Raw genomic sequence first — 24375 nt, forward strand, 5'->3', positions numbered from 1 at the left:
ACGCTTAGCGTGTGCACATGACATTTCTATTCCATGTGCACATACTGTGTATATGTGTGCATGGGGCATGGTGTCTTTCTATCGTGCATGTATCCGGTGTGCGTGCGCCTCACTGTGGTGCCCGGGATAACTATTTACTAAAATGATGCCAACAACCAAGGCCGAGCTTATCCTGGCGGAGTCGCTACGTGCGCGTGCACGTCAGGCACAATTCAGTACTTGGCTATAGTAGTTAGCCAAGTGCCTGCGCGCCTGCCGGCGACGTAGCGCATTGACACGTTTTGAGAAGACAAATGTCTTCAGGCCACTGCCGTGTGACATCAGTGTCACGTGAGCTGGTTCAGCCAATGAGGGCGAACCAGCTTCGTGACGTGTCCTTGACGCGCTCGCCACACCTCCCCACTCTCCTGCAGCCAAGTGCACAGATTGCTGGGGCTGCAGGAGTGCGCGTGGCTGCGCAGGTAGTATAAGCTCTGCCTAAAAAAGTAGGTCATGGAAGCAGTGTAAAACAAGGAAAGTCTTGCATTTTATGGGGGTTATATAATACCGTTTAAGGCACTATCGCTGATAAACTCCCACTGACTTCCATGTGATAGTGTTCCGATTGGCACAATTGCAGTTAGGTGCCTATATGATGGATAACACGCATTTACCTCCACTTAGAGTTCCCTGAGGATCGAAGGTATCTCCACCAAGAGTCACCGTCTTCGTCTGTATCCTTTTATCAAAGGTCACTTTTTTGGCATTGTCCATTGTATCACAAACTAGAGTGGTCCCAAAGACATAATCCATAGCTTTCTGCAGGTCCGATTCATACCCAACCAAAGAAAGGGCCAAATTCACATTGTCAGCACCCACCTACAAAACCAGGTAAAACAAGGTTAATTAATGTTAAAAGTGAAGTCCCTACCAGCACCAAAGAGCATACGTGACAGGGACATTTTTTAGTTTACTTAAACCTAACAATTGACATTAACTTTTTAGTTATTTTACTTTTAAAAGCAGCATAACAATTCTGGACAGTTTTAAACATACATACATACTTTACTTGGCAATTATGAGAAGCTGAACATGCTGAGTATTGAACTTCGTTTAGCTTCCACCTTTTGTGTAATATCCCACCCGGAGCGAGATTGTACTGTCTACTCCATGTAAACCTTATCCTTCCCTTACTCTTGTTTGTCCTGGGGCTTTTTTGTTTTGTTTACCACAGGAAGGAGCATGTAAATATAAAAAAAGGGGGGAGGCGTCCGCACAAGTGAGGAGCAATTCACAGTCACTAGTCAAAACAAAACTGATTCTTAAGGAAATCAAATAAGTAAAAATGTTCACGTTTTATTTTACTCCTTTAAAAGAGTATTTATGGACCGCTTTAGAAAGCAGAAGGGAAAGTTAAAAGCTCTCTCCTCTGATGACTAAAGATCTCTGTTCTGGTTCTAATAAAACGAATGACCCATCACTTCTTGTAATTATGAATGTGTGCAGAACTACAGATGTAGCAGATGTTATTGCACCCGTTCACGCAATGTGTTACGTGAACACTGACATCTAAAAGTAGTGCTATGGAAAACAACAATGGTAAAGGAGATAACGTGTTTTTAATGCATTATCGGGTGTGTTAATAGGGGTAACAACGTCTGCTACATCTGTATAAAGTAATTAACACCCCTACTATTGCTCCTGAAACAGGGTCAGTCCTTCATAGAACTAATGAGAGGCATGTGCTACAGTTTAACTGTGGCGACTGGCACCATTTTTAAACAAAATAAGTAGCCACTTAGAAAAAATAAAACTTTTTATGTCTTCACAGTAACAAAGTACTTGAGGGTTTTTAGAATCTTTACCTATTTTGTGACAAATTGTTGATTAAAAAAAAAGTGTTACTTTACTTGGCTATTTGATTGTATCTTTATTGGTTTAAAGAGATAAAAGGAATAATAATTAACAGTGAATAAATTAGAAATGTACTAATTTTATATTGAAAGTACAGGAGTGAAAAATGTTACTTTGGGAGGACTGAATCTTCCTAAAAATTCAATGACATTGATAAGTTAATATTTTTTTCCTGTTACATGGGACTGTCTCCATAAATAAAATCGGCAGTGTTATGAAAACATAGAAATACATCCAAATAGCAAAGGACATGTGTGTTTCAAAACAGACCAGGTGTCTCCACTCATAAAACACGGAATTGAATTACCGGTACATTGAGACGTACCAGATTTTTGGCCACTTTGATAGTTTCTGGTCCCAAGCGTCTGGCTGAAATTTTGTTTAGTGGGATGATCGTGTACCTGCGCCTCAGTTCTCCTTTTTCCAGCAATTTCTTACCAGTAACCTGAAATATAATTACCCTCCGTCTTAAAGTGTGATTTGTTGAGAGATGTGTAGACAACAAAAAGCAGGGCGCTCACCTAGCAAGAATGATTGAAAATCGGAGTACATACCGACCGGATATCGATTGGAGTGTCTGTTCTTTGAGTGTGTATGTACGTAGGTGTGTGTGGTGTAAGGCGTGTGTAGGTAGGTAGGTGTATGTATTTGTGTGTAGGTATGTGTAGGCGTACACACACACAAAACAGACTGTTATCCACATCACTTGACGTTGTCAAGGTCATACTCTTAGTATTATTCTTCACATATATTTTGTATCTTTTTTTTAGCCTTATTCCAATATTGTTCACCTATTTACTTGGATAGCAAATAACTTCAAACCAAAACCCTGAATCCAGATGCAGCCCAAGTAATGTTCTGCGGGGATGCTACTCCAAAAGTATTTATTTATCTATAAAATATTTTACCAGGAAGTAATACATTGAGAGTTACCTCTCGTTTTCAAGTCTGTCCTGGGCACAGAGTTAAGACAAATACATGGTTACAAATACAGTTACATAATGAGCAGGGTATACATTATATACAAGACATTGCATGCACAGTTAGAGATAATATATATTATGGGCGTATGTAACAGTTACAGACCAGATTAAAATGTGAGACAGCTTTAGTTTTAAAAGAACTTAGACTGGTGGTGGCTGTGAGAGTCTCTGGTAGGTTGTTCCAGTTTTGGGGTGCACGGTAAGAGAAGGAGGAACGGCCGGATACTTTGTTGAGCCTTGGGACTATGAACAGTCTTTTGGAGTCAGATCTCAGAAGATAAGTGCTGCATGTGGAAGGGGTGAGGAGCTTGTGCAGATAGCTGGGTAGCTTGCCCAGAAAGTATTTGAAGGCAAGACAGGAGAGAAGAACTTTGTGCCAAGAATATATCTTTGTGTAGCGCCAGTCATGTACACAGCGCTTCACAGCAGTAATACACATAACAAAAGAATAAGAGACGTAATGAGAAGAGCTGCAGACAAAAATAAAAACATTAATAAAAAAGGAGACCCTGCCCCGGAGAGCTTACAATCCAAGTATAATATATACTTGATTCTTGTACGAGCACTGTTAAAAGCAGAGGAAAATGCAAAGTCACGCAAAGGCTTCATTTTCCGAGATGGTAAAAGAATAGAAAAAAACACACACACATTTTGGGCATTAAAAAAAAAAAAAAAAAAAGACAATATTTACAAAAAATAAACACAATGCCGCAGATCCACTAAAGAGTACCACGCTTTAATACGCCTTTACTCCCCAAAGGCCTGCCCAAGCTTGGTGCCCTTTTGTGGATCTGAACCCAAGTGGTACTGTTATATATATAACTTGTGATAAACCGCTCACCAATATAGAAATAAATAAGGTAAATAATCAAAACAACCGGTGCAAAGGAATGGTAATGACAAACAAGGAGACATAGATTGTCTCCCAGAGATCCCTATTAACTGCACAACAAGGCTGCTATATTCAATAGGGGGTCAATACTCTCTGACAGATAGTCTAATAAGCTGTATGGGGTACAAGAAAGTAACCGTAAGTAAGTTGCAGCAGTATTAAAAAATGCAGTAGCAAGCGTGCAATGAGACCAAGGAGCCCGGAGCTAAACAGTTTCACTGCTGTGGTCCAGCAGAACCCATAATGTATATTATACCCAACATTCTGTGATGGCAAAATGTGCACCCGTGCCTATATTCCACAACAGTAATTGATCTACCAAGCATTCTTTCTGTAGTCCTGAAGCATTAAATGTGCATACTGAACAACTAGAAACACTTGCCTCTGTATCGACCACAACATTGTACAGCCGTCCGCCAGCCACCACTTCTAAGGCAGTCGCTGTAGAGAGGTCTTTCACAGAGATCAGAGAGGCAACAAGACCCTTCACACGGTTTGAATCCCAATTCTTTTCTGGATCTCTTAGAAAGGAAAAAAAAAAAAAAGGAGAAGTATATTGATAACCAATGACACCATTAATGCCAACCAGAAGCTCTCACATTAAATTACTCCAAGTTTCATGCAAAATTACTGCCCCAAAAGTTAGAGCTGCAGACCAACCCATACCCCCCTGTACTGTCCTCTAACTCAGGAATGCGCAAACTGGGGGGCGCGGCAGTTACAGAGACCCCACGCTCTTCCTCAAGGCATTTAAATTAAAAGCCAGGGGAAGCATGAGGCCCCCAACTTCTCAAATGACGCTGCAGGGTCAAATGGCAACGCGACGTCACGACATATGACGCAGCTGAAGCCAGAAAGCAGGTAAGGAGGGAGGGGGCGAACAGAAAAGTTTGCTATCCAACTCCCTCAAAGCTACACACAAACACATACTAGTCCATCATCCTGATAATGGCTTCACTTCAGGCCAGGAAGGACGGCACTGTATATTTAACACTGCAACGCACAGTTTGAAATAAGTTTCCTTTTAGGAAATGTACAAATGATACAGTCCATCGGGTTAATTTACAAAAATGTGTACTAGCTGCGTTACATATGTTGGTTCACTGGTTCCATGAAACACAGCATATTTTAATCATTGTCTTATACTCCGTGCAGTAGATCTCCTCTGTGAAGACATTGGTTGACTCCAGCGAGTTACTTTGAGCTCCGGCATACCTGTATTCAAACTGAAGGTTGGGGAATCGTGACATCAACGAGTCATAATTCTCCCTCAGGCGATTTACATTGCGGGAGAGATCCCTGCGCTTCTCCAAAAGTTGCTCCTCTTTTCCATCTAAAAAAGTGATTTGCACAAGTAAAAAAAAAGGCAGAAAACCTGCCTCCCTGATAAATGTGAAGAAATATGGCTCCGCTGGCATAACTACACAGCAAAAATATAGCACATTGGAGAGAAAAATACTGGTTCACTCAGATTACATACATACATACATAGTACACAGATTGTAATTAACTGACAGGTTCCGTCTAAACTGAATGCTGGTTTCATACACATTAACCATGAGCGGTTTTTAATCTTGTGTCTCTTTTGTACCCTGCATTAATTCTCTTCTTATTCTTTCAGTTTTGTTAAGTTTACATTTTGATTTGGCCTTTTTTTTTTTAATACCCTGCTCGAATTGTACAAATGTGTATGTCTGAGCACTTCCTCAGAACATATATATTTTAGGATTGGTAACAAAATAAAGAATTCAAAAAAATTAAAATAGAGTTAAATAGTAGCTTTAATGTCAAGAATTTATGTCAATGCTCGCTGGATCGCCAAGTCTGCATAACCATCATTAATCAATCAACAGGAAGAGATTGGAAATGTTGCCTTATCGAAAATGATAATAATGATAATAATGATAATAATGACACACACACACACACACACGATATATATATCCATCTAACTTTTTCATAAATTATAAAAGAGGAATGGGGAGGATGAGGGGGGAGGGACATGGTACAATTCATATACAATTGGATCGTAAATTTACAACTCAGATGCTCATTTAAAAAATACATTTATTGTATTCTCCCAACTGTTGGCATTTTGACAAGCAAAACAAGAACAGCATTTCAATCAAGAACGGTCAGCGGAGAAAAACACATTCTTCACAGACCTTCATAGTTAAGTTTTTGCAACTCCGCTTCTAGTTTCGCCTTGTTCTTCTTCACAGCTTCAAAAGCATCGCTGTCTTTCTTGTAACCACTGTCCATCTTTTTGACTTCGGCTTGTTTGGTTTTTAGTTCCTCCTGAGCATGCTTCAGCTTCATTTGAGCCTGAAACCATCAAACCACACATGATCTCTCTGTAGCCGTCTCTAACACACAAAGGCACCAAATGAGTTCCTACAGTATAACTAGTAAAATCCCATTCTTATATGAAAAGACCTCAACCGAAAATCAGGGGGTATTCCCGTGGCATGCAGGAAGCTTCCTTTGACAGACAAAAGAGGCAGGCAACGCCAAGATTGACAGCCCGACCACCAAATTTACAAGAGGTTGCTCCAAATTGCAAAGAAGTAAAGTACAAGAATAAAGAAGAAAATAGCATGTTGACCAAATGGAAGGGGAGGAATAGCTGAAGCTATGAAAGCTTTGTGATGTTAAAATATACTATGTACAACAGACTAAAAGGCAACTAGAATACACGGGGGGGGGAGAGAGAAGAGGAAGAAAGAAGAATTGCTGAAAAGGTACAAAACGTGCCTAGGAGATATGTATAGGATAAAAGCCAAATTAAGTTTTATTTAAGGCCCAGATTATGAAATAATTATGTGCAAAAATCAGAGTACACCAATAAATCAATACCTACAGTTTAGCCTTTAAGTGATTACAAAATGTTTAATCTCCAGAATTCCTGAAACAAATACCTGTTTTGCCTCCGTTTCTGCTTTGCTCGTTTCATTTTTGCAAGCCATCATCTGTCCAGCAAGTGTAGCCGCTTCTCCGTCCTCGTTGCTGGATAGTCCAGCGGACACAGCGTTGAAGTGTTGCTGGGCAGCGGTCAGGGCCTCTGCCTCCTTCTGACATGCCTCCTGCAGGGAGCTCAGGTTGTCTGTTATTTTCGTCACCTCCTTCTCTTTGCCTCCCAAAGCTTTGGCATCCTTAATAAAAACAAACCACATAAAGGCTTCAAAATCACGGTACAAGAGGGACTGCCCTCTACCACATGGTGATGGCATGATATGAATAAGCACTTTGGGCAATCACGTTTACAGACAAATTAGAATAATCAATGAGTGCGTTTGCGTTCTTTCCACGTCCCCAAACCTACTTTATTAACCCCAGTGTCACGTCAAGAGTGGTGAAACTGCAGAACTACAGCAGTGACATGCAAATGACCCAGTCAAAAAAATGCAAATAAACTGATCACCGTACACTAGTACATGCTCAATGACTTGACTTCCTAAACACATACAAGGAGTTCTTTTTAAACGTGACGCTGTGGCTCACCTCCTCCATGCTTTTCACCAGCTCTTTGCGTTTCTTTTCTTCATCCTTCATGTTCTGTTTCTTGAGATCTAGAGTGCTCTGTGCTTTGGTGTCGGCTCTCTGAGTCTCTGCAAGAGTTTCTTCCAGTGAACGCAGCGTCCCCCCGACTTTCTGCAAACAAAGGACGTGCCGTCTGTGAAGCTCCTTAAAGAAGCAGTCCCCTCTACCCCCCCCTTTACATGGAAGGGAAGCAGCGGGTCAGCTACTGAGACCTTCTGGTTCCCGGGAAACATACCTGTAAAGTTCATGCCTGTACAATCCCTCCAGGTGAAACAAAATGGTGGTATAAATCCCCTGCATTATTTGGGGCAATAGGAAGCCACTATGGATAGGTCCGCATGTCAGAAGATTTATATCTGTGTAAGAACCTGGTGGCAGCTTTCCTGATAAGTATCTCAGGAGCGAAAAAAAGGGGGCGTGTGAGGCGCTTCTAATAGAGGTGCAGTGATATAATAAAACCTTAAAGTGCTTAATAAATTAAGTGAATAATATGAGTGAATATAGTAAATGAATTGGTAAACCAGTAAACTTCGCAGCTTAACCCTTAAGAAGATCCAATTCCTCCTTTTGTTGATTGCAGAAAGAAACTTGTGGGAAGCGCAGATGTGTCAGGAGTCTCCTGACGAAGCTTGGAGACAAGCGAAACGCGTTGAGTGAACAGCAGCAGTCTAGGAGTGTACCCAGAACCACCCCTAACCTGTGTGGACCAATTCTGCGATCGATCGCAAACCGGAAGTGACGCGACGGGCCAAACCGGAAGTGACGCGACGCGATCTCGGGAGTGGGGCTGACGGCGAACACTAAAGCTGCGCAGCTAAAATTTTACGTGTCTATGCACATAGTGCAAAATGTGAGTGCAATATTTATTGCTTTATAAATATATTTACAGTGAACATGTAATGTTGCACTAAGAGTGTCATCTCTTTCATTGAGGGTCTGTCCTGCTGAAGCCTGGTACTTCATATCAAGCAAGTCTTCCATACTACATACACACTGCTGGTATTTTATTGAGAAATTGTGAGTCCCCACTTGTGATTTTTGCAGTTGTTTTTTTCCTGTAGAACATACTACATTATATATTATATTTTTTTCTCCACATACGGTGACATCTGTGCTTCCCACAAGTTTCTTTCTGCAAGTATCTCAGGAACCAGGGGGAAATTAACGTCATTTGGCTTTGGGACCCCCAACTTCCCCACCATGGAACATTTCTTTTAATATAAAGTGGTGAGGGAGGAAGTGGACTGCTTTTTTAACCATATCTGTGCATTATGGGCCAACAAGTTACTGCAAGACAATGAGTCGCAGGGGCATCTGAGACCAACGGGGTCAAAAGCAGAATTTATTCTGCTTTCTTATGGCAACACCAATCCTACAGAAGTTAAGTTATACAAGTCCATCAATTCTTAGATTAATCTAACACGCTGTAAAGCAGTCTTCTAATTTCTAAAATGAATATGTCTGATGTCTAATGTCGATGAGGATATTATGTTTAAAAAAAAAAACTATCACAAAACGCAACTCATCACTATTTGTTCGGGTCTTTGGGGCGTAGACATGAAACAAAGTACCCAATCTCATACCTCATCTCTTTTCTTCTCCAACTCTGCTATTTGTTTGCCTAGTTCCTTCACCTTCCGCTCATTCTCTGCCATGGTCTCCTGCCGTTTGAGTATAGAGTCTTGCATTTCCTTCAGTTCTTCGGCAGACCGCATCTTGGACTCTTCAGCACAAACAAACTGATAGGCAACGTAGAGACGGCTTAAGTGTTCAATCTCCCGCATAATCTTTTGGTACTCAAGATAGGAAGACCTTTCCTATGAAAGCAAGGACACTTATGTTGAAAAAGTTATACACGCAGAATACGTCGACACAACAGGGTATCTTTAACCATTTTATTAACTTCTTTAATCCAACCTTACTGCCCTTGTAAAAACAACATGGAATCCTAAACTAATCTCTTCAGTGCCAGGGGAGCCTTCAAGCCACTACCATTACATGCACTTTAGACCTTTTAATTAGTTAAAATGGTCCTATTAGCGATACCACTGTGCCCTCATAATTTTGTAAACTGGGCACTATTCATCCTAAATAAGGTGTTGCTAACTAAATACATATATATTATATATTTCATAAGGATTCATTGGCATTGCGAGTTACTGTGCTTTCAAAAGGGTTAAGGCCTAAACGTATTGTACATACTTTGAGTAAAAAGAAAAAAAATAATCTAAAAACATAATATATGTTTGGTTCGTAATACAAGATAGGAGTGTGCGGCGCATACAGAGGTCCCGCGCTCTCCACCAACGCATTTAAAGTTAAATGTCGGGGGAGGGTGCGAAGCCTCTTTATGTTCCTTACCTTGTCTCTGGCGGCTTGTCGCCATGGCAACATGGTGTCACATGACGTCAGAAACACCAGAGACAAGTTTGACATAAGTTTATACCCCCGATAAAAGAGAAGTACTTTCACGATTATAAATGTTATGTTTTACCAAGAAGTGCCGCTGCACCTTTAAAAACGTCCTTTCCAAATAATTGCACAAGCGCTTGAGTAATGTTCTTAAACCATAAAATATTCTCTAACTCAATTGTAACTAGAAAAGGGCCCGTTAAAGCATTTAAACAAGTACCCGTGCACCAATTTAAAAAATAAATAAAAATGTTTGATAGATGGTATAAAACCAGTATGAAGAATTAATCATACAAAATAAAAAAAAATGTAATGCCAAAACTGCATTACAAAATATTTATGTTGTTCATTCTGCGCACTTGAAAAATACGTTTACTTACCTCTTTCAGTTTATGTATGGTTGGAGTGATTTCTTCCTCCAGAATCTTAAAAAAACCAAACATAATAAAATGAATCAAACTAATCCAAAATGTTTGTTTGTGAGAGGGATATAACAGAGGTTCCCAAACAAAGGACTCAGGACTGCTTTGTGCTGGTACCTGGAAGAATCTATACTCTGAAGACATTACCTGCTGACAGCTGCAGTTGTACTCCTGAGAGAATACTATGCTGCTAGAGAATTTTACAGCACAAACTGTGCGTGCATGTTAGGAATGATGTGTGCTATAGGGATGTCCTGTGTTTTCTTGTAAAGTTCGTCTGGGGGAGTTAAGCTTTTTGTCCACAGCATCATGAATGTAGAGGTTAACGGCCTTCATTCATGAGGCTGTCGGGAAACATTGGCTAAAATGATTACAATGTGCAGGCTACAAGTGAACGGATAACACATTATCAATCTGACTCCCAAACCATTTAAACACCCTGCATAGTCTCTACTAAGACAAATCAGAACATTCAAGGAAAATGCTCCTTTCTATCAGTAAGGTACAAGTCCTTTCACATTATTCCTAAATTGTAAGGCTTTAGTGTCTTTTTAGTAGCAAAATAAATCCTTAAAAGTTCACACTGTAGGTGTTCTCCAGACTGCATACTTGAGTTAGTTAACTTTATACAGATACGTTCTATCGTTTTATGTAGCCATTGTGTATAAAGCCACATGGTCTATGAAAACCATTACGTAATGGTCATACTCCAGCATCTTAATGGAGTGTTCCATCTCAGGCTGGTGCTCTCTTCTTGGAGAGATTGGTGACAAAGTTGAAAATACGTATTGACAACAAGATCCATGTCAACATATTTCCACATTGACATCTGTTAAAGAACCGCCTATTTCTAGCTCCATGGAAATGTCAAGACAAAGATTTCCATCTTGGGTTGTCTTCTCCCGTACTGCCAATGTTCTTAAAATGCAGTTCTGTTTATTGCTCTGTTAGATGCTTTTTTTTAAAATATATTTTCTATTGAACTCACAGGACTACAGAATGTTTGTTTTTTTAAAGATCTCAGACAAACATTGATAACAAATTTGGCATGGTTAATCTAAAAGCGGCAGTGAACAATAAGGCCGAGTCCATAGCAGGGGAGGCCGCGCTGAGGCGCTGGATTTTTCAGCCGACAGCCAAGCTGTTTTTCAGAGCGCTGTCGGCTGAAAACATCCAATCAGCGCGGAGCAGCGTCAACATTACGGCGCCGTGACGTCGCCGGCGATTGGCCCAGCGACGTCACTGCCCCGCCTCCCTCAGTCTCCCCCCCGCTGGCTTGCCTGCATGGGCATGAAATCGCGCAGATTCCAGCAGGCGAGCACCAGCGTTAGTGCGCCTCAGCCCTGCTACCCCCTCTATGGACTCAGCCTTAGTCCTGTTGTGTCTCAGCTGCCAAGAGAAAAGGCAAAGGGGGGAAAAAAATACAGCGAGGTTAAAGCACAGATTATTTTAGGTAACATTAGAAACAAAATTAGGGTTTAACAATTTAAAACAAAAAAAATACCCCACCGTGTGAATTTCTTTGAGCTTGGCTTCTTTCTTCTCAATGGTTTTATGGGCAGCAAGTTTCTTGCACTCGTACATCCTAGTACCGGCTGCTTCCTCGATCATAGATAGAATCTGAAAATGACAACGGTTTCAGAAAACACATCTTATCCCACTCAGTGTTAAAAGGATCTACAACGCATTGCAGTGCAATGTGCCGCTGTCCCTTCGGCCACTGAAGAGGTAAATATAGATTACAGTGGAAAGTATGAAGGTGGTACATTTTGCGACTTCCATAATAATAATAATAATAATAATAAAATGGCAAACAGTTTTTCCTTCTTCACACTGGTTTCTGGTCAATGGGCCTTGTTTAATTTGCTTCATAACAGTGGCAGGTAAATGGGTAGGATGCAAAATTGGTTTCCTAGTCCAACCCAGTAATATGTAGCGAAGGAAAAAAAAATATAGATGGTTGGATATACTAGATTTTTTTTTTTATCCCTGCGATTGTGTATGTGGCTATTGCAACGCTCTAGTTTAACAGTATCTGTCCTGACATGATACAATATTGAAATGTGAACTCTTTACATTGTAAACAAAAGCAGAGCTGGTTTAAATCATGAACGTTGGAGCACTCTAACCAGACATCAAACGGATGCCTTCCCCAGTAAGGAGCTACCATTGAACAAAACTATAAGCGCAGTACGGACACCTAATCCCATGTAGTAAATGGGTACGTCAATTCTATACCTGCTTGGCAAGCCATGGATAGTGTACACAGCACATTTATGATGTACCAGGATAGATCGGTTTACATTTTTAGCTAAATGTGATTGATATTAATTTCCTGTTTGTGCAATATTGAAGTATGAGTATTTACTAGAAGTATGGTCAAATTTACATTTAAAGAAATTTATATAAAAACGGAAAATATTGATTACTCGCACTCCGTTGCAGCCCTTTAAGGCCTTGTATTAAAGGAGCAATCCAAGCAATATCTTTGCCACTTTCTTGTTTGTGATAATTTGTTAACTACAACAACAGGTAATGTTACCCAAGGAATATAAGAATACATTGTAGCTGCTGAGTTACACTGACTGAAGGATTTATTGAAAATGAAAGGCGGCCATTTAATGAAGCCGGAAAACCGGGATCTTTGATGATCGATCACGGGAGAACTAATCAAATCGGCAGATTAGTTTTCAATAGAAAAGGGAATGAAAGGTTGCATATATTAAAACAAATGATAGAGATGTAGATAGATATACATTTTTTTTTTAAAATGCCGCTTAGATTGCCTCTTTAAAGGTCTACCTGGCTTTGACAAGGTTACTATTGAACAATCAGTGAGATGGGAACAGCAGCAATGTTTTGTTATGTGCTAAAACAATTACAAAGAGTATGGGCCATATTTACCAAGTGCTGCTCTGCCATAAGTCGTCTTCCAGCAATAGAAGACACTTTACTGCCCATTTCCCTTGAACGTATGTGAGGTGTCTTATGGAAAAGGCCCACTTGTAAATGTCCACAAAAGTTCATATTTACCATCTACACCGCAGAAGCCACATTTACCCATCACATTCACTAGAAATTCCTAGTAGTCCAGAACAGAGAAGTGAAAAACATATATATAATATATATTTTTTTTTTTTACCTCTGGAGGCTTCATATTCAAAACTTTGGTAATTCGACCCTGTTAAAGAAATAAAACAAATAGAGTGTAATAGATTGTTTTAACAAAAGTGTTTTGCATGTGCTCTATTAGAAAAAAAAATGGCATTTTAAAAACTCAGCCCACAAGAATACATTAATTACCAATTACGTTAGTTAACAACCCAAGTTAGATTTGCTGCTAGAAAGCATCCTCAGCAAAACTTCGACCACAAAATGATATATACACAGTAGGATAAAAAATACCAGGCCACTTTATAAAGCCATAGGTTGCAATTTATGTCCAAAGCAGAGCAACAGCAAGACGTTAATGAGATGTTGAGTAGAAGGTGTACATATTCTTACCGGTATTTTCCTTTTTCTGAATTAATCTATGTCAACAAACACACAGGGAGTTTAACGACTCCCGGCGGGGTAGGTCAAAGTTGACCGGCAGAGGTACATATTCCCATAATTTTTTTTTTTTGTAACTTATTTTTTATTTGAGTTTTTAGAAAAAAAACATAGGGCAAAGGATACAGAAATAGAGAAGAGAAAAAAAAAAAAAAGGGGGGGGGGACGGGTTACGCTGCCACAATTTTAAACACAGGTGTCAAAAAAACAGAAATATAACAACGCTCGACAACCAGATCTCCACCCATTACACAGATTAACCAACTCTCAGAGATAAAATACAGCCCTGAGTACACCGAAAATCATAAGTTCACCTATCCCCCCTCTAATGTATGTATGTTTTTATTTATATAGCGCCAGATAATATAAATAACAGGTCATGGGAATAAGTGCTTCAGACATAAAAGTAACATTAAGGAAGAGGAGTCCCTGCCCCGAGGAGCTTACAGTCTAATTGGTAGGTAGGGAGAATGTACAGAGACAGTAGGAGGGAGTTCTGGTAAGTGCTTCTGCAGAGGGCCAAGCTTTATATCATGTGTCCAGTATTATCCACAGTGCTATTCATATGCTTGTTTAAGCAAGTGTGTCCTAAGGTGGCTCATACCAGGGCTCCCAGTCAGTTGCATCTTTTAACTAAACCGTTAACAAAATAAAAAAACCCAACCTGCTTTTCCCCATTGCCTCACATTGAAGCCCCTAAGCAATCCCCTTCTTGGTGTGATTCAAGTGCTCCTTCTCGCACTACGCTCAGAAAAGCAGTTCAAGCGTTGCAGTATCCCAGTTTGGTGGATGCGTGTGGTCATGTAGATGAAGGAGAAATGTGCTTTTATGGTTTAGAACTATGATTATTAAGACGCAAAAATTCCAGTGGCGCTCTTATAAAAATTTTTTATCCAATTAATAACCAACAGGATTTTGTGAAATATACCTTGCACAGTGAAAAGTGATAATCTACAAACAACTGTTATACAAGACCAAAATTATGTTTCAAACTTGTTACCTATTCAGGGTGACTGTGTATTCAACATAAAAGTGCAGGTGCAAGTGAAAAAAATATCTATTATATAAAAGAATCCTCCACTCAACCTTCAGGTAAGAAACAGTTTCAAAGTTTCTTCAGATAATGTTCTTCCAAGGAAAATGAGGGAGTCGGGAATCGCACCAGGCAAAAAAGGGGAGGGCAAAAGGAGACAGCATAGAATATCGCAGGGACTCTGGCATATGGAAATCAGCAATATCCTCCAAAAAGGAGCTACCCATCTGATTCGTTAAAGAGGTGTGTTTTACGATAGGCCTTAGGTGGATAGAGAGGGTGTCAGTCGGATATTGAGGGGAAGGGCATTCCAGAGGTGTGGGGCAGCGAGGGAGAAAGGTTTTAGGCGGGAGAGCGCTTTAGATACATAAGGGGCCCTTGAGCAGAAAGCAACCAGCCAGCAGGTGAATAACCTTAAAGAGAGGAGAATTTTGTAAGTAACAGATTGGATAGGAAGCCAGGAGAGGGATTTCAGAAGGAGACAAGAGACGTAGAGAGATTTAAGAGAGAAGAGTGAAGGGATTCTAGCAGCAGCATTAGGGATAGATTGTAGGGGAGACAGGTAGGTTGGACAATAAACAAGTGAGAGATTGACTTCATGTGCAATGCGCTTTAGCAGTAGAGCAAAAGGTATTATGGAGGAGGAGGAGGAGGAGAAATCAACAGGTTTTCAGTACATTGTGAATGTGAAGGAGGAGTCAAATGTGACCCCTGGGCAGCGTGCTTGTGATACTAGGTGTATGATAGTGGTGCCAAAAGTAATGGAGAAAGAGGCAATGAGCCAGGCTTGGGAGGAAGTATGAGGAGCTCTGTTTTTGCCATGTTAAGTTTGAGTCAGTGCAGGACCATCCAGGATAATATAGCGGAGAGACATTCAGAGACTTTGGTCTGTACAGCAGATGTAAGGTCAGGGTTTGAAAAAGGTAAATGTGTGTGTTGTAAGCATAGAGGTGATATTTGAACACAAGAGATGTGAGGTCACCTAGAGAAAGTGTGTACAGAGAAAAGAGAAGAGGTCCCAGGACAGACCCCTGGGGTATGCCCAATGAGAGATCGACGGAGGAGGTGTTAGCGAGCGGGATACTGAAAGTACGATGAACGAGATGAGAGGAAATCCAGAATCCTAATTAATTTGCTTTCCTAAATTGTGCTGTAAAACATATTGATGCCATAAAAATATAACGTTTACAAAAACACCAATGGAAACATACAAAAACGTTTTTGCATAAATTGACAGTTTTAAGCATCTGCAACAGAGGAGACTATTTGAAGATCAAGTCAGCAAATCTCCATGTCATCCCATGACAAAAAGAATCATGTATTCTCATGAGAAAAGTGCCTCGATTGCCTTATGTGCAGTAACAAACATTATAAATGGCTGTACTAAAAACATTAAAAATGAATAAGTACCTGCATGATGAGAAAGTGAGGATTGTTTACATTGAGTCCCACTGAACAGAAAAGATCTTGCACTCTGGTGTTGTTTGCATTAACGCCATTGATTAAATATTTATTTCTCCCTCCAATGACAACCTTTAAAAAAAAAAAAAGGCAACGTTAGACTAAGTTTTTTGGAAGCATAACAAGGCAACATAAACATCACTTTTCCATTCCCTGTCACTATAGGATGATGTGCATCTTGCTCTGTATTGCACGTAGGATACCAAGCGGATTATGCTATGTGGGCTGGCAGTGATCATAGGACTGTTCCCTCCATTCTGCGTCAATGTGCGGTCATACAAGTGTGCAGGTGGGATACCTCTAAATGTAACATGTATCATGTACATGCGAAGATCCCTCTTTCCTGCATGTATTGCGTAGTAATGTTGGACAACTGTACACAAACTTCATGTAAATACACAAAAGATTGTTATATTTGGGGGAAATACACCTGTAATTATTTAGTAAAGCATGTTTATTTTGTGGCAGGTTATTTTATACCCCTAAGTACGAACAGCTGATTTCAACACTAGGGAGTTCATTTTGACAAAGCAACACAATAGACTAGATTAGTCATACATAGAATATTTTCTACCATTAATAGTGCATGAAATCATGTTTGTGATCTTCCAAAGTAAAATACTTTGAATATTTCTCATAACTTGTTGTTTTCGATTATTATGGCTAGATATACCTTTGGAGGTGGCAGGTTAGCTTAGGTTGCAATAATTGGTCGACCATTGGAAGGTGGCAGACTATTTCACGCCCTGCAGTGCTATGTTTTTCAATGTATTAACAAGATCAAATCTGGATAAAAAATAAAATAAAAATTTGTATCACTTACCTGTCTGGTCACAGTGATCTCATCATGTGCCTCAAATCCCAGAGGGCTCTGCTTTTTGTCGTTGTTGTCAAAGGTGATCGACACGGTGGCTTTGGTTATCCCAGCCTGACCATTCTTGTACACAAGATCCTGCAAATTAGACGCTCTTACCTGGCAAAAAAAAATAATATAAAGATACTGTCAAGCTTTCAGTCAAATTAAAAAATCAGGTCATGCCTTCAGGATCAATGACACCTATTTTAAAAGGGAATTTCCGGTTGCCCAGTTTTCGTTTTAATAAATGTAATTATCTAAAATGCCGATAAATCCAGTCTCCCGTGATCAAATCAGTGAAGATCTTGTTTCTCAGGGCATTCAATAGGACTGCCTATTTAAAAAGAGAAAATGGTGTAGCTGCTTAATTGTCGCAATAGCAACTCAAGGAAGCTTAATACTTGACACATAATTTTGAAAAGGCATAAAGAGTGGGGGAGGGTAAAAAAAATATATGAAGTATTAATACTGCACAATTTAAAAAAATCAAACATGCTTTAATTGGAGTGGGTATTACATCATTTCACATAACTGTTGAAATACGGTATTAAATCAATTATTATTTTCTTGTGATTGTTTTTTTAGCTGGACATTAATATGTGTGCCCTTTGATTTTTAGAGATATCTTTAAAACTTTATTCAAGTACAAAAAAAAAAAAAAGACACATCAAGATTATCATTAAAGACAATTCCACCGAGTTTCACCAGTAAAAATCAGGCACATCAATTTCCCCTGGGAAGCGAGGCTCTTTACTGCCGCCATTCACCGCCCTGTAGAATCCACCTGTTCACTCCATACCTGTGTCAGATTGGAGATGCCGAGCAGGAAGCAAATGGAGTCCAAAATGTTGGACTTTCCACTGCCGTTCAGCCCCGTGATGGCATTGAAGAGGTAATCAAAGCCATTGATCTCTGTTCTCTGCGCGTAGGACTTGAAGCCGTCAACGATAATGGATTTGATGTGCATCTTGTTCCCGTTCTGCTGCGCAGGACCATACAATAGAACCTGTAATAGAGGAAGAGGTTTATCATAAAGGTCGGGAGTTGCACATAGCACCGCCGGAGAGACAGACCCTACTCACCAACATTGGCACTACAATTGTAAACAAAAGCAATGCTAAACATAAATAATACAAACTTTATTTCATGTAGTGCTTTTCTCCCAATGGCACTCAAAGCTCTTCACAATTACAATATAGTGCGTGGTAAGCAGAACCCAGGAATATTTACAGATACATTCACTGTCCCCACAGAGTTTACAATCTATGCTTTTGGTGACTTATCTAAGGCCTCTGTCCCAGTGTCTACTGCTGAGCTTGCTATGGCGTGCGCTGCAGGAACATGATCCGCCTCCCAATGGGGCCGGACCCAGTAGCCGCCTGCAAGCGCATGTAGCAATCGCAACCAGATCTTCTGCCGACAAGATTTTTGCGTTTTCTTGTGGTGACGGAGCGTTGGCCACGTCATGGCGGTGGTTCAGCCAATGAGGGCGAACCAGCCGCGTGACGTCATGGCCACCCCCTCACTCCCTCGGACCTCCTGCTCTTCATGGAAAGCTCAACCAAAGACTGCGGCTTTCACACACCGCCAGTGCAGCAGTGTACACTGGCAGTAGCACAAGGTCACCAGGAGCTAGCCGGGAATTGTACCAGGTCCCCCTGCTTCAAACTAGGTGTCGTCATCAGTCAGTGTCTTTACTCACTGAGCCACTCTGTCACAATAATACATGTATACATTTTTATTTTTTAAACACCAATGCTATTAAAAGACAAGAAAACACAATGAAGCTCAACTGAATAGTCAATCTTAGGCTGCGTCCATGGATACTGCTTGCGGGCAGAGGCGCACTGAGGCTGAGGGAAAGCGGGTGCTTTCCCTGGCCTTAGACAGCGCGCCGTCTGGGGGGGGGGGGAGAGGGGTTGACGTCACGGAGCTGGTTCGCCCTCATTGGGCGAACCGCTCACGTGACCGGCCCTGCGCTCCGGCAAGCGCGAAAATTTTACATTTTCCTAAGACCTACGCTTCCGCCGAGCCCCTACTAATGCCGCTCTCATTGCGGCTGTAGGGGCTCAGTGCCGAGCGTAAGCGCGCCTCTGCCCGCAAGCACTATACATGGACGCGGCCTTATACTTTTAAATGTAAAGATATTTTGATTATCCGTTCATCGGTTTGCACGGACATCATATCCAAGCAGCGTTACAGGTTTACACAATCAAAGAACTGGATTGGTCATCACTCGAGTCTAGGCGCAAAGTTCACCTTTCCTGTCTTGCCTTCAAATTCTTTATGGGCAAGCTACCCAGCTACCTGAACAAGCTCCTCACCCTTACCACATGCAGCACCTATCACCTGAGATCAGACTCCAAAAGACTGTTCATGGTCCCAAGGCTCAACAAAGTATCCGGCCATTCCTCCTCTTACCGTGCACCCCAAAACTGGAACAACCTACCAGAGACTCTCATATCCACCACCAGTCTAAGTTCTTTCAAATCTAAGGCTGTCTCACATTTTAACCTGGTCTGTAACTGTTACATACGCCTATAATATATTATCTCTAACTGACATGCAATGTCTTGTATAAAATGTATACCCTGTTCATTTTTGTAACTGTATTTGTAAACATGTATTATTTGTATTAACTCTGTGCCCAGGACATACTTGAAAACGAGAGGTAACTCTCAATGTATTACTTCCTGGTAAAATATTTTATAAATAAATCAAGAGAGAGACTATACACAAAATGTGGAGGGAGATGTTGCAGACACCTTGTTACCATCAAAACCTACGTTTGAATGCCAACAACAGTTCCTATACACTCGTACAACAACGTGGTGTCATACGCAAGTCATTTCTTCTAGAAATGCAGGTTAATGCTAAATCAAACCTGCCATGATGCATATGTACAGTATGATCCCACGCTGTATCATACGAGATGCACAAGTACTTTTTATGCAACCTTTAAAAGGGATACATCTGCACACTTGATAGCGCTAAATCCAGAAGTGTAAATAATAACGGGTATTATATTAATGTACTTAAAAACTTTATGTAATAAAGAACATAAAACAAAAAGAAGTCCTAATTCAATGTAGAATAATGCTAATAATGGGAGAAAAGCGCCTCTATGTACCCTTTTTGAGAGAGATATATATATATATATATATATCACACAAACACATAATCCTCACTCATCAAAAGCATGAAAAAACAAAAAGTTAGGGAGAGGTGTGTGTGTGTGTGTGTGTGTGTGTGTGTGTGTGTGTGTGTGTGTGTGTGTGTGTGTGTGTGTGTGTGTGTGTGTGTGTGTGTGTGTGTGTGTGTGTGTGTGTGTGTGTGTGTGTGTGTGTGTGTGTGTGTGTCTGTACACATACACACCACCCAACTGTACCCGCTCTCACCCGGCAGTTGATCGCTTGTGATTGAAGCTGCGCGCGGGATTTGGCGCCCGGTGACTGGGTGACCGTTGTGAGCCGGGGAGGGTCCGCCCTCAACGCGCCTGATCCTTCAGTTTGCCGTTTACTGCTCAGTTTACCCAAAAGCAGCAAGGCAATCAGCAACACAAAGGCGCGCTGACTCGCCAGATATTTCAAATTATTTACACATATGTGTCGATTAACAATTCTATATTTTGTTTTTTTTTTTTATAGACAGGCAATGCATACAGCAGCCGTGAGGGAGGCAAGGACCTTTCCGGAACGTCACAAGAAGGACGAGCGGGGGATTTGAATCACAGATGTGTTTGCAGTCCGGATGCCGGCGGAAAGTCTGCGTAATTACCACGTGACTGATCCTGAAGGGCCCGGCGGCCATATTGGAAAAGGGCAAAAACCCCACAATGCATTCCGAGGCCGTCAGAAGTGACTGCAACCGGCGGTGAGAGATATATTATATACCCGGGGGGAGGGGGAGATTATATACGAGGCGGGATGGGAGGGGGAGATTATATACCCGGGGGGGATGATATTACCGGGGGATGGGAGGGGGAGACTATATTATTGGGGGTGGGGTGGAAGGGGGAGGCTATATTACCGGGGGTGGGTGGGAGGTTTTATCACCATGGGGATTATATTACCGGGGAGGGAGGGGGAGATTATATTACCGAGAGGGGATGGGGGGAGGTTATATAACTGGGGTATATTACCTGTTGTGGGAGGGATTATATTACCTGGGGGGTGGGAGGGGGAGATTATATTACCTGGGGGATGGGAGGGGGAGATTATATTATTGGGGGTGGGGTGGAAGGGGGAGGCTATATTACCGGGGGTGGGTGGGAGGTTTTATCACCATGGGGATTATATTACCGGGGAGGGAGGGGGAGATTATATTACAGAGAGGGGTTGGGGGGGAGGTTATATTACCGGGGGATATTACCTGTTGTGGGAGGGATTATATTACCTGGGGGATGGGAGGGGGAGATTATATTACCTTGGGGATGGGAGGGGGAGATTATATTACCTGGGGGATGGGAGCGGGAGATTATATTACCGGGGGTGGGAAGGGAGATTATGTACTGGGGGTGGAAGGGAGATATTATATACCGGGGGTGGGAAGGGAGATTATGTACTGGGGGTGGAAGGGAGATATTATATACTGGGGGATGGGAGGGGGAGATTATATTACCTGGGGGATGGGAGCGGGAGATTATATTACCGGGGGTGGGAAGGGAGATTATGTACTGGGGGTGGAAGGGAGATATTATATACCGGGGGGTGGGAAGGGAGATTATGTACTGGGGGTGGAAGGGAGATATTATATACCGGGGGTGGGAAGGGAGATTATGTACTGGGGGTGGAAGGGAGATATTATATACCGGGGGTGGGAAGGGAGATTATGTACTGGGGGTGGAAGGGAGATATTATATACTGGGGGGTGGGAGGGTGAGATTATCTACCCAGGGTAGGGATATTATATACCGTGGGGAGGGAGATTATATACCGGAGGTGAAAGGAGTATATATCAAGCGTGGGTGGAGAATATTCCGGGGGTGGGACGGATTTCACATAAGGCAGAATTGTCTATTGTTACAATTTTTTGTAGCGGGCCCCCTCCTGAAGTGTCACGTCGTCATGGCGACCCGACGTAATATGTAGTAGTGTCGCCATGACGTCAAATGACAATACGATGCGTTACCATGACAACATAGCGTCACGTGCCAACGTGACATCATGAAACTCTAGGGAGGAGGGCTGCACCAGAGCGGCAAAAACATACATCTGCCACTGGGAATAAACCAGAGTTCGGGATAAGAGATGGGCAAGCATGGGAGAATCCAATCAGAAGATTTTATTTTTTTACTAACATCCAATCCACATATGAAATCGAGGGAGAGGGACTGATTTTAATATAGCCCCAAGTACTCAAAAAAAGCACACCTGGGAGATAGACAAGATAAACACTCAATGATACCAATGTGAATAAAAGTGGTGATTGTGTAAATTGTCCCGAATAACTGCTGCTGGGAAAAGAGGCCTGTTCCTTAATCCATTTTACACTTGACTAGATTGGGCGTGTCAAATTAGATTTTATTTTTTTGTTACTAAAATCCAATTCGCGTATAGAAAATAGAGAGTAAAAGGTAGCTGAGAGGAATGCAAATCCTTTTAATTGGTGCACACCCTAGATAATTGATCACTTAATTGATAGTGATTAGGTCAACTGGAGGTAAGTTAAAATGTACCTTTGTATTGAGTCAATTAAAATATTTCAGCTACTACAATAGAAACACCCTGTGAGGTAATTAAATGAGTGCAGCTGTGCCGAATCTGCTGTAACCAATTACTTGGTGTAGTGATGAGTGTTGCCTATATCAGGGGTGTGCAAACTGGGTTGCACGGCTCTTGCAGAGGCCCCATGCTCTTCCCGAAGCCATTTAAATGAAAAGCTGGGGGAGCGGCAAAGGCCTCTGTAAATTCCCTTACCTTGGCTCAGACGGCGTGTGTAACGCGAGTCACGTGACGTCAGAACGCCAGAGCCAAGGTGAGGGGGACAAATTTGCGCACCACTGACCTATATCACCTATAATTCTCTCGTGTGTTTATAGCGAACACTTGGAATGATATGGTGCTGTAATTAGTTAAGTGTGGACCGACACCTGACTAACACACATTGGAACCTTATAGTGTACTAAAATAAAACGACAAAACTGCAGTTACAAGGAACTATTAAAAATTCGCCTGGAGGACTGTCTGATCTGTGTATAATTACAGTGTGGAAGCAATGTAAACCTCAGTGTTTGTAAGGAAAGATTGCTAGCTGTCCAGGATCAGAGAATATGATGTACTTAATTCTCACTGAAAGCTAATTCAGCATGTAGCATATGTGCATATATCCGATATAGTTTCCTGAGGTATATTGCTTCTATAGGTTACTGGGAGTTTAGAAACTCTTTACCTCCTAGGAGCCTGTCTAATATTGTCTATGAAAATTGGTTAATTAGTGTTCCCCAAGGTAGACACTGACGAGGAATCTGTTAGGTGAGCAGGTGGAGGTAATATAGCCTTAGTATGGTAAGCAGAAATTGCTGGACATCCAGGGCCAGAGCATATATGATGTGCTTTATATTTGATCAGTGTGCATATGTCTGATCTGATTGTTTGAAGCGTATTGGCTTCTATTGTTTGCTTGGAATCCAGTTGCCAGCTACCTTTTAGGAGCCTGTCTATAATGTGTCTTAAATGAATGGGTTAATTAATATTACCCAAGTCTGACACTGACCAAGATCCTGTGAGAGGAGGTAAGCAGGTGACCCTGATATCATTCGGTGCGTCCCTGCAAGACACTGCTAGAGCAGGGACACCAGTGAGTGCTAACAGCTGAGCAGCCCTGGTGGGGTTGTGACACTCCGTACGTTTTGCCACCTGGTGGCTGCTTCTTGAGTAGCAGTGTCTGCATAGACCTGCTGTTTAAATAGGCAGTGGTCCTGATTGGCTGTTTTGTTGCTATGGTGATTGGTAGCGTCTCGCTGGATCAGGGCAGTGAGTGATCCTTGCCGGAAGGGGAGAAGCACTCTCTGTGTGTGTGCAGACTGGTATGGGATAGCAAACGGATAGTTGACATACTGGGGTGTGCAGATGAGTGGTAAGCTTACTGTGCTATGTATGTTTAAAGTGCAGATATCAGTTTTTTTGTTGCTAGGATTACAAGTTTTGCTCTGCATAGGTACTTTGGAAATAAATATGCAGATGGTGCTGTTGGGATTAATAGAGTAAATCACTACTGTGTTCATTTGTGGAACAATGCTGTTTTTAGAGACTAGTCTGAGTGAGGCCTGGTCCTTAGTCCATTTTAGATGTAAAAAAGGGGCAGGGGGAGGGGGGGGCAAACCAACACAA

At 41.5% G+C, this 24375-nt stretch overlaps 2 protein-coding genes across 7 annotated transcripts in view; one reads left to right on the forward strand and one right to left on the reverse strand.

The window, feature by feature from the left end:
- Positions 1-20719, reverse strand: part of SMC2 (structural maintenance of chromosomes 2) — a 42931-nt gene extending 22212 nt beyond the window's left edge. Inside the window, exons 1-15 of one of the 2 annotated variants that reach the window (XM_075594141.1) lie at positions 20443-20719; positions 17844-18050; positions 17012-17161; positions 16138-16260; positions 13285-13323; positions 11652-11762; positions 10101-10145; positions 8892-9125; positions 7270-7419; positions 6687-6920; positions 5934-6093; positions 4984-5101; positions 4151-4289; positions 2219-2338; positions 654-858 (exon numbers count right to left, since the gene is read on the reverse strand). In XM_075594141.1, the coding sequence (XP_075450256.1) occupies positions 654-858; positions 2219-2338; positions 4151-4289; positions 4984-5101; positions 5934-6093; positions 6687-6920; positions 7270-7419; positions 8892-9125; positions 10101-10145; positions 11652-11762; positions 13285-13323; positions 16138-16260; positions 17012-17161; positions 17844-18011 (1996 nt within the window). In that variant the 5' untranslated portion in view covers positions 18012-18050; positions 20443-20719. Of the gene's footprint in view, positions 1-653; positions 859-2218; positions 2339-4150; positions 4290-4983; positions 5102-5933; positions 6094-6686; positions 6921-7269; positions 7420-8891; positions 9126-10100; positions 10146-11651; positions 11763-13284; positions 13324-16137; positions 16261-17011; positions 17162-17843; positions 18051-20174; positions 20416-20442 lie in introns of those variants that run through there. The other variant, XM_075594149.1, reaches the window with a different exon arrangement.
- KIF3B (kinesin family member 3B) overlaps positions 20526-24375 on the forward strand; it is a 30968-nt gene continuing 27118 nt past the window's right edge. For 4 of the 5 annotated variants that reach the window (XM_075594169.1, XM_075594186.1, XM_075594162.1 and 1 more), the window contains exon 1: positions 20526-20917. The gene's annotated coding sequence lies outside the window, so the exon portion shown is untranslated. Of the gene's footprint in view, positions 20918-24105; positions 24122-24375 lie in introns of those variants that run through there. The other variant, XM_075594177.1, reaches the window with a different exon arrangement.

The sequence above is a fragment of the Ascaphus truei genome, chromosome 1, assembly GCF_040206685.1.
Source record: "Ascaphus truei isolate aAscTru1 chromosome 1, aAscTru1.hap1, whole genome shotgun sequence".
Classification (NCBI taxonomy): Eukaryota; Metazoa; Chordata; class Amphibia; order Anura; family Ascaphidae; genus Ascaphus; species Ascaphus truei.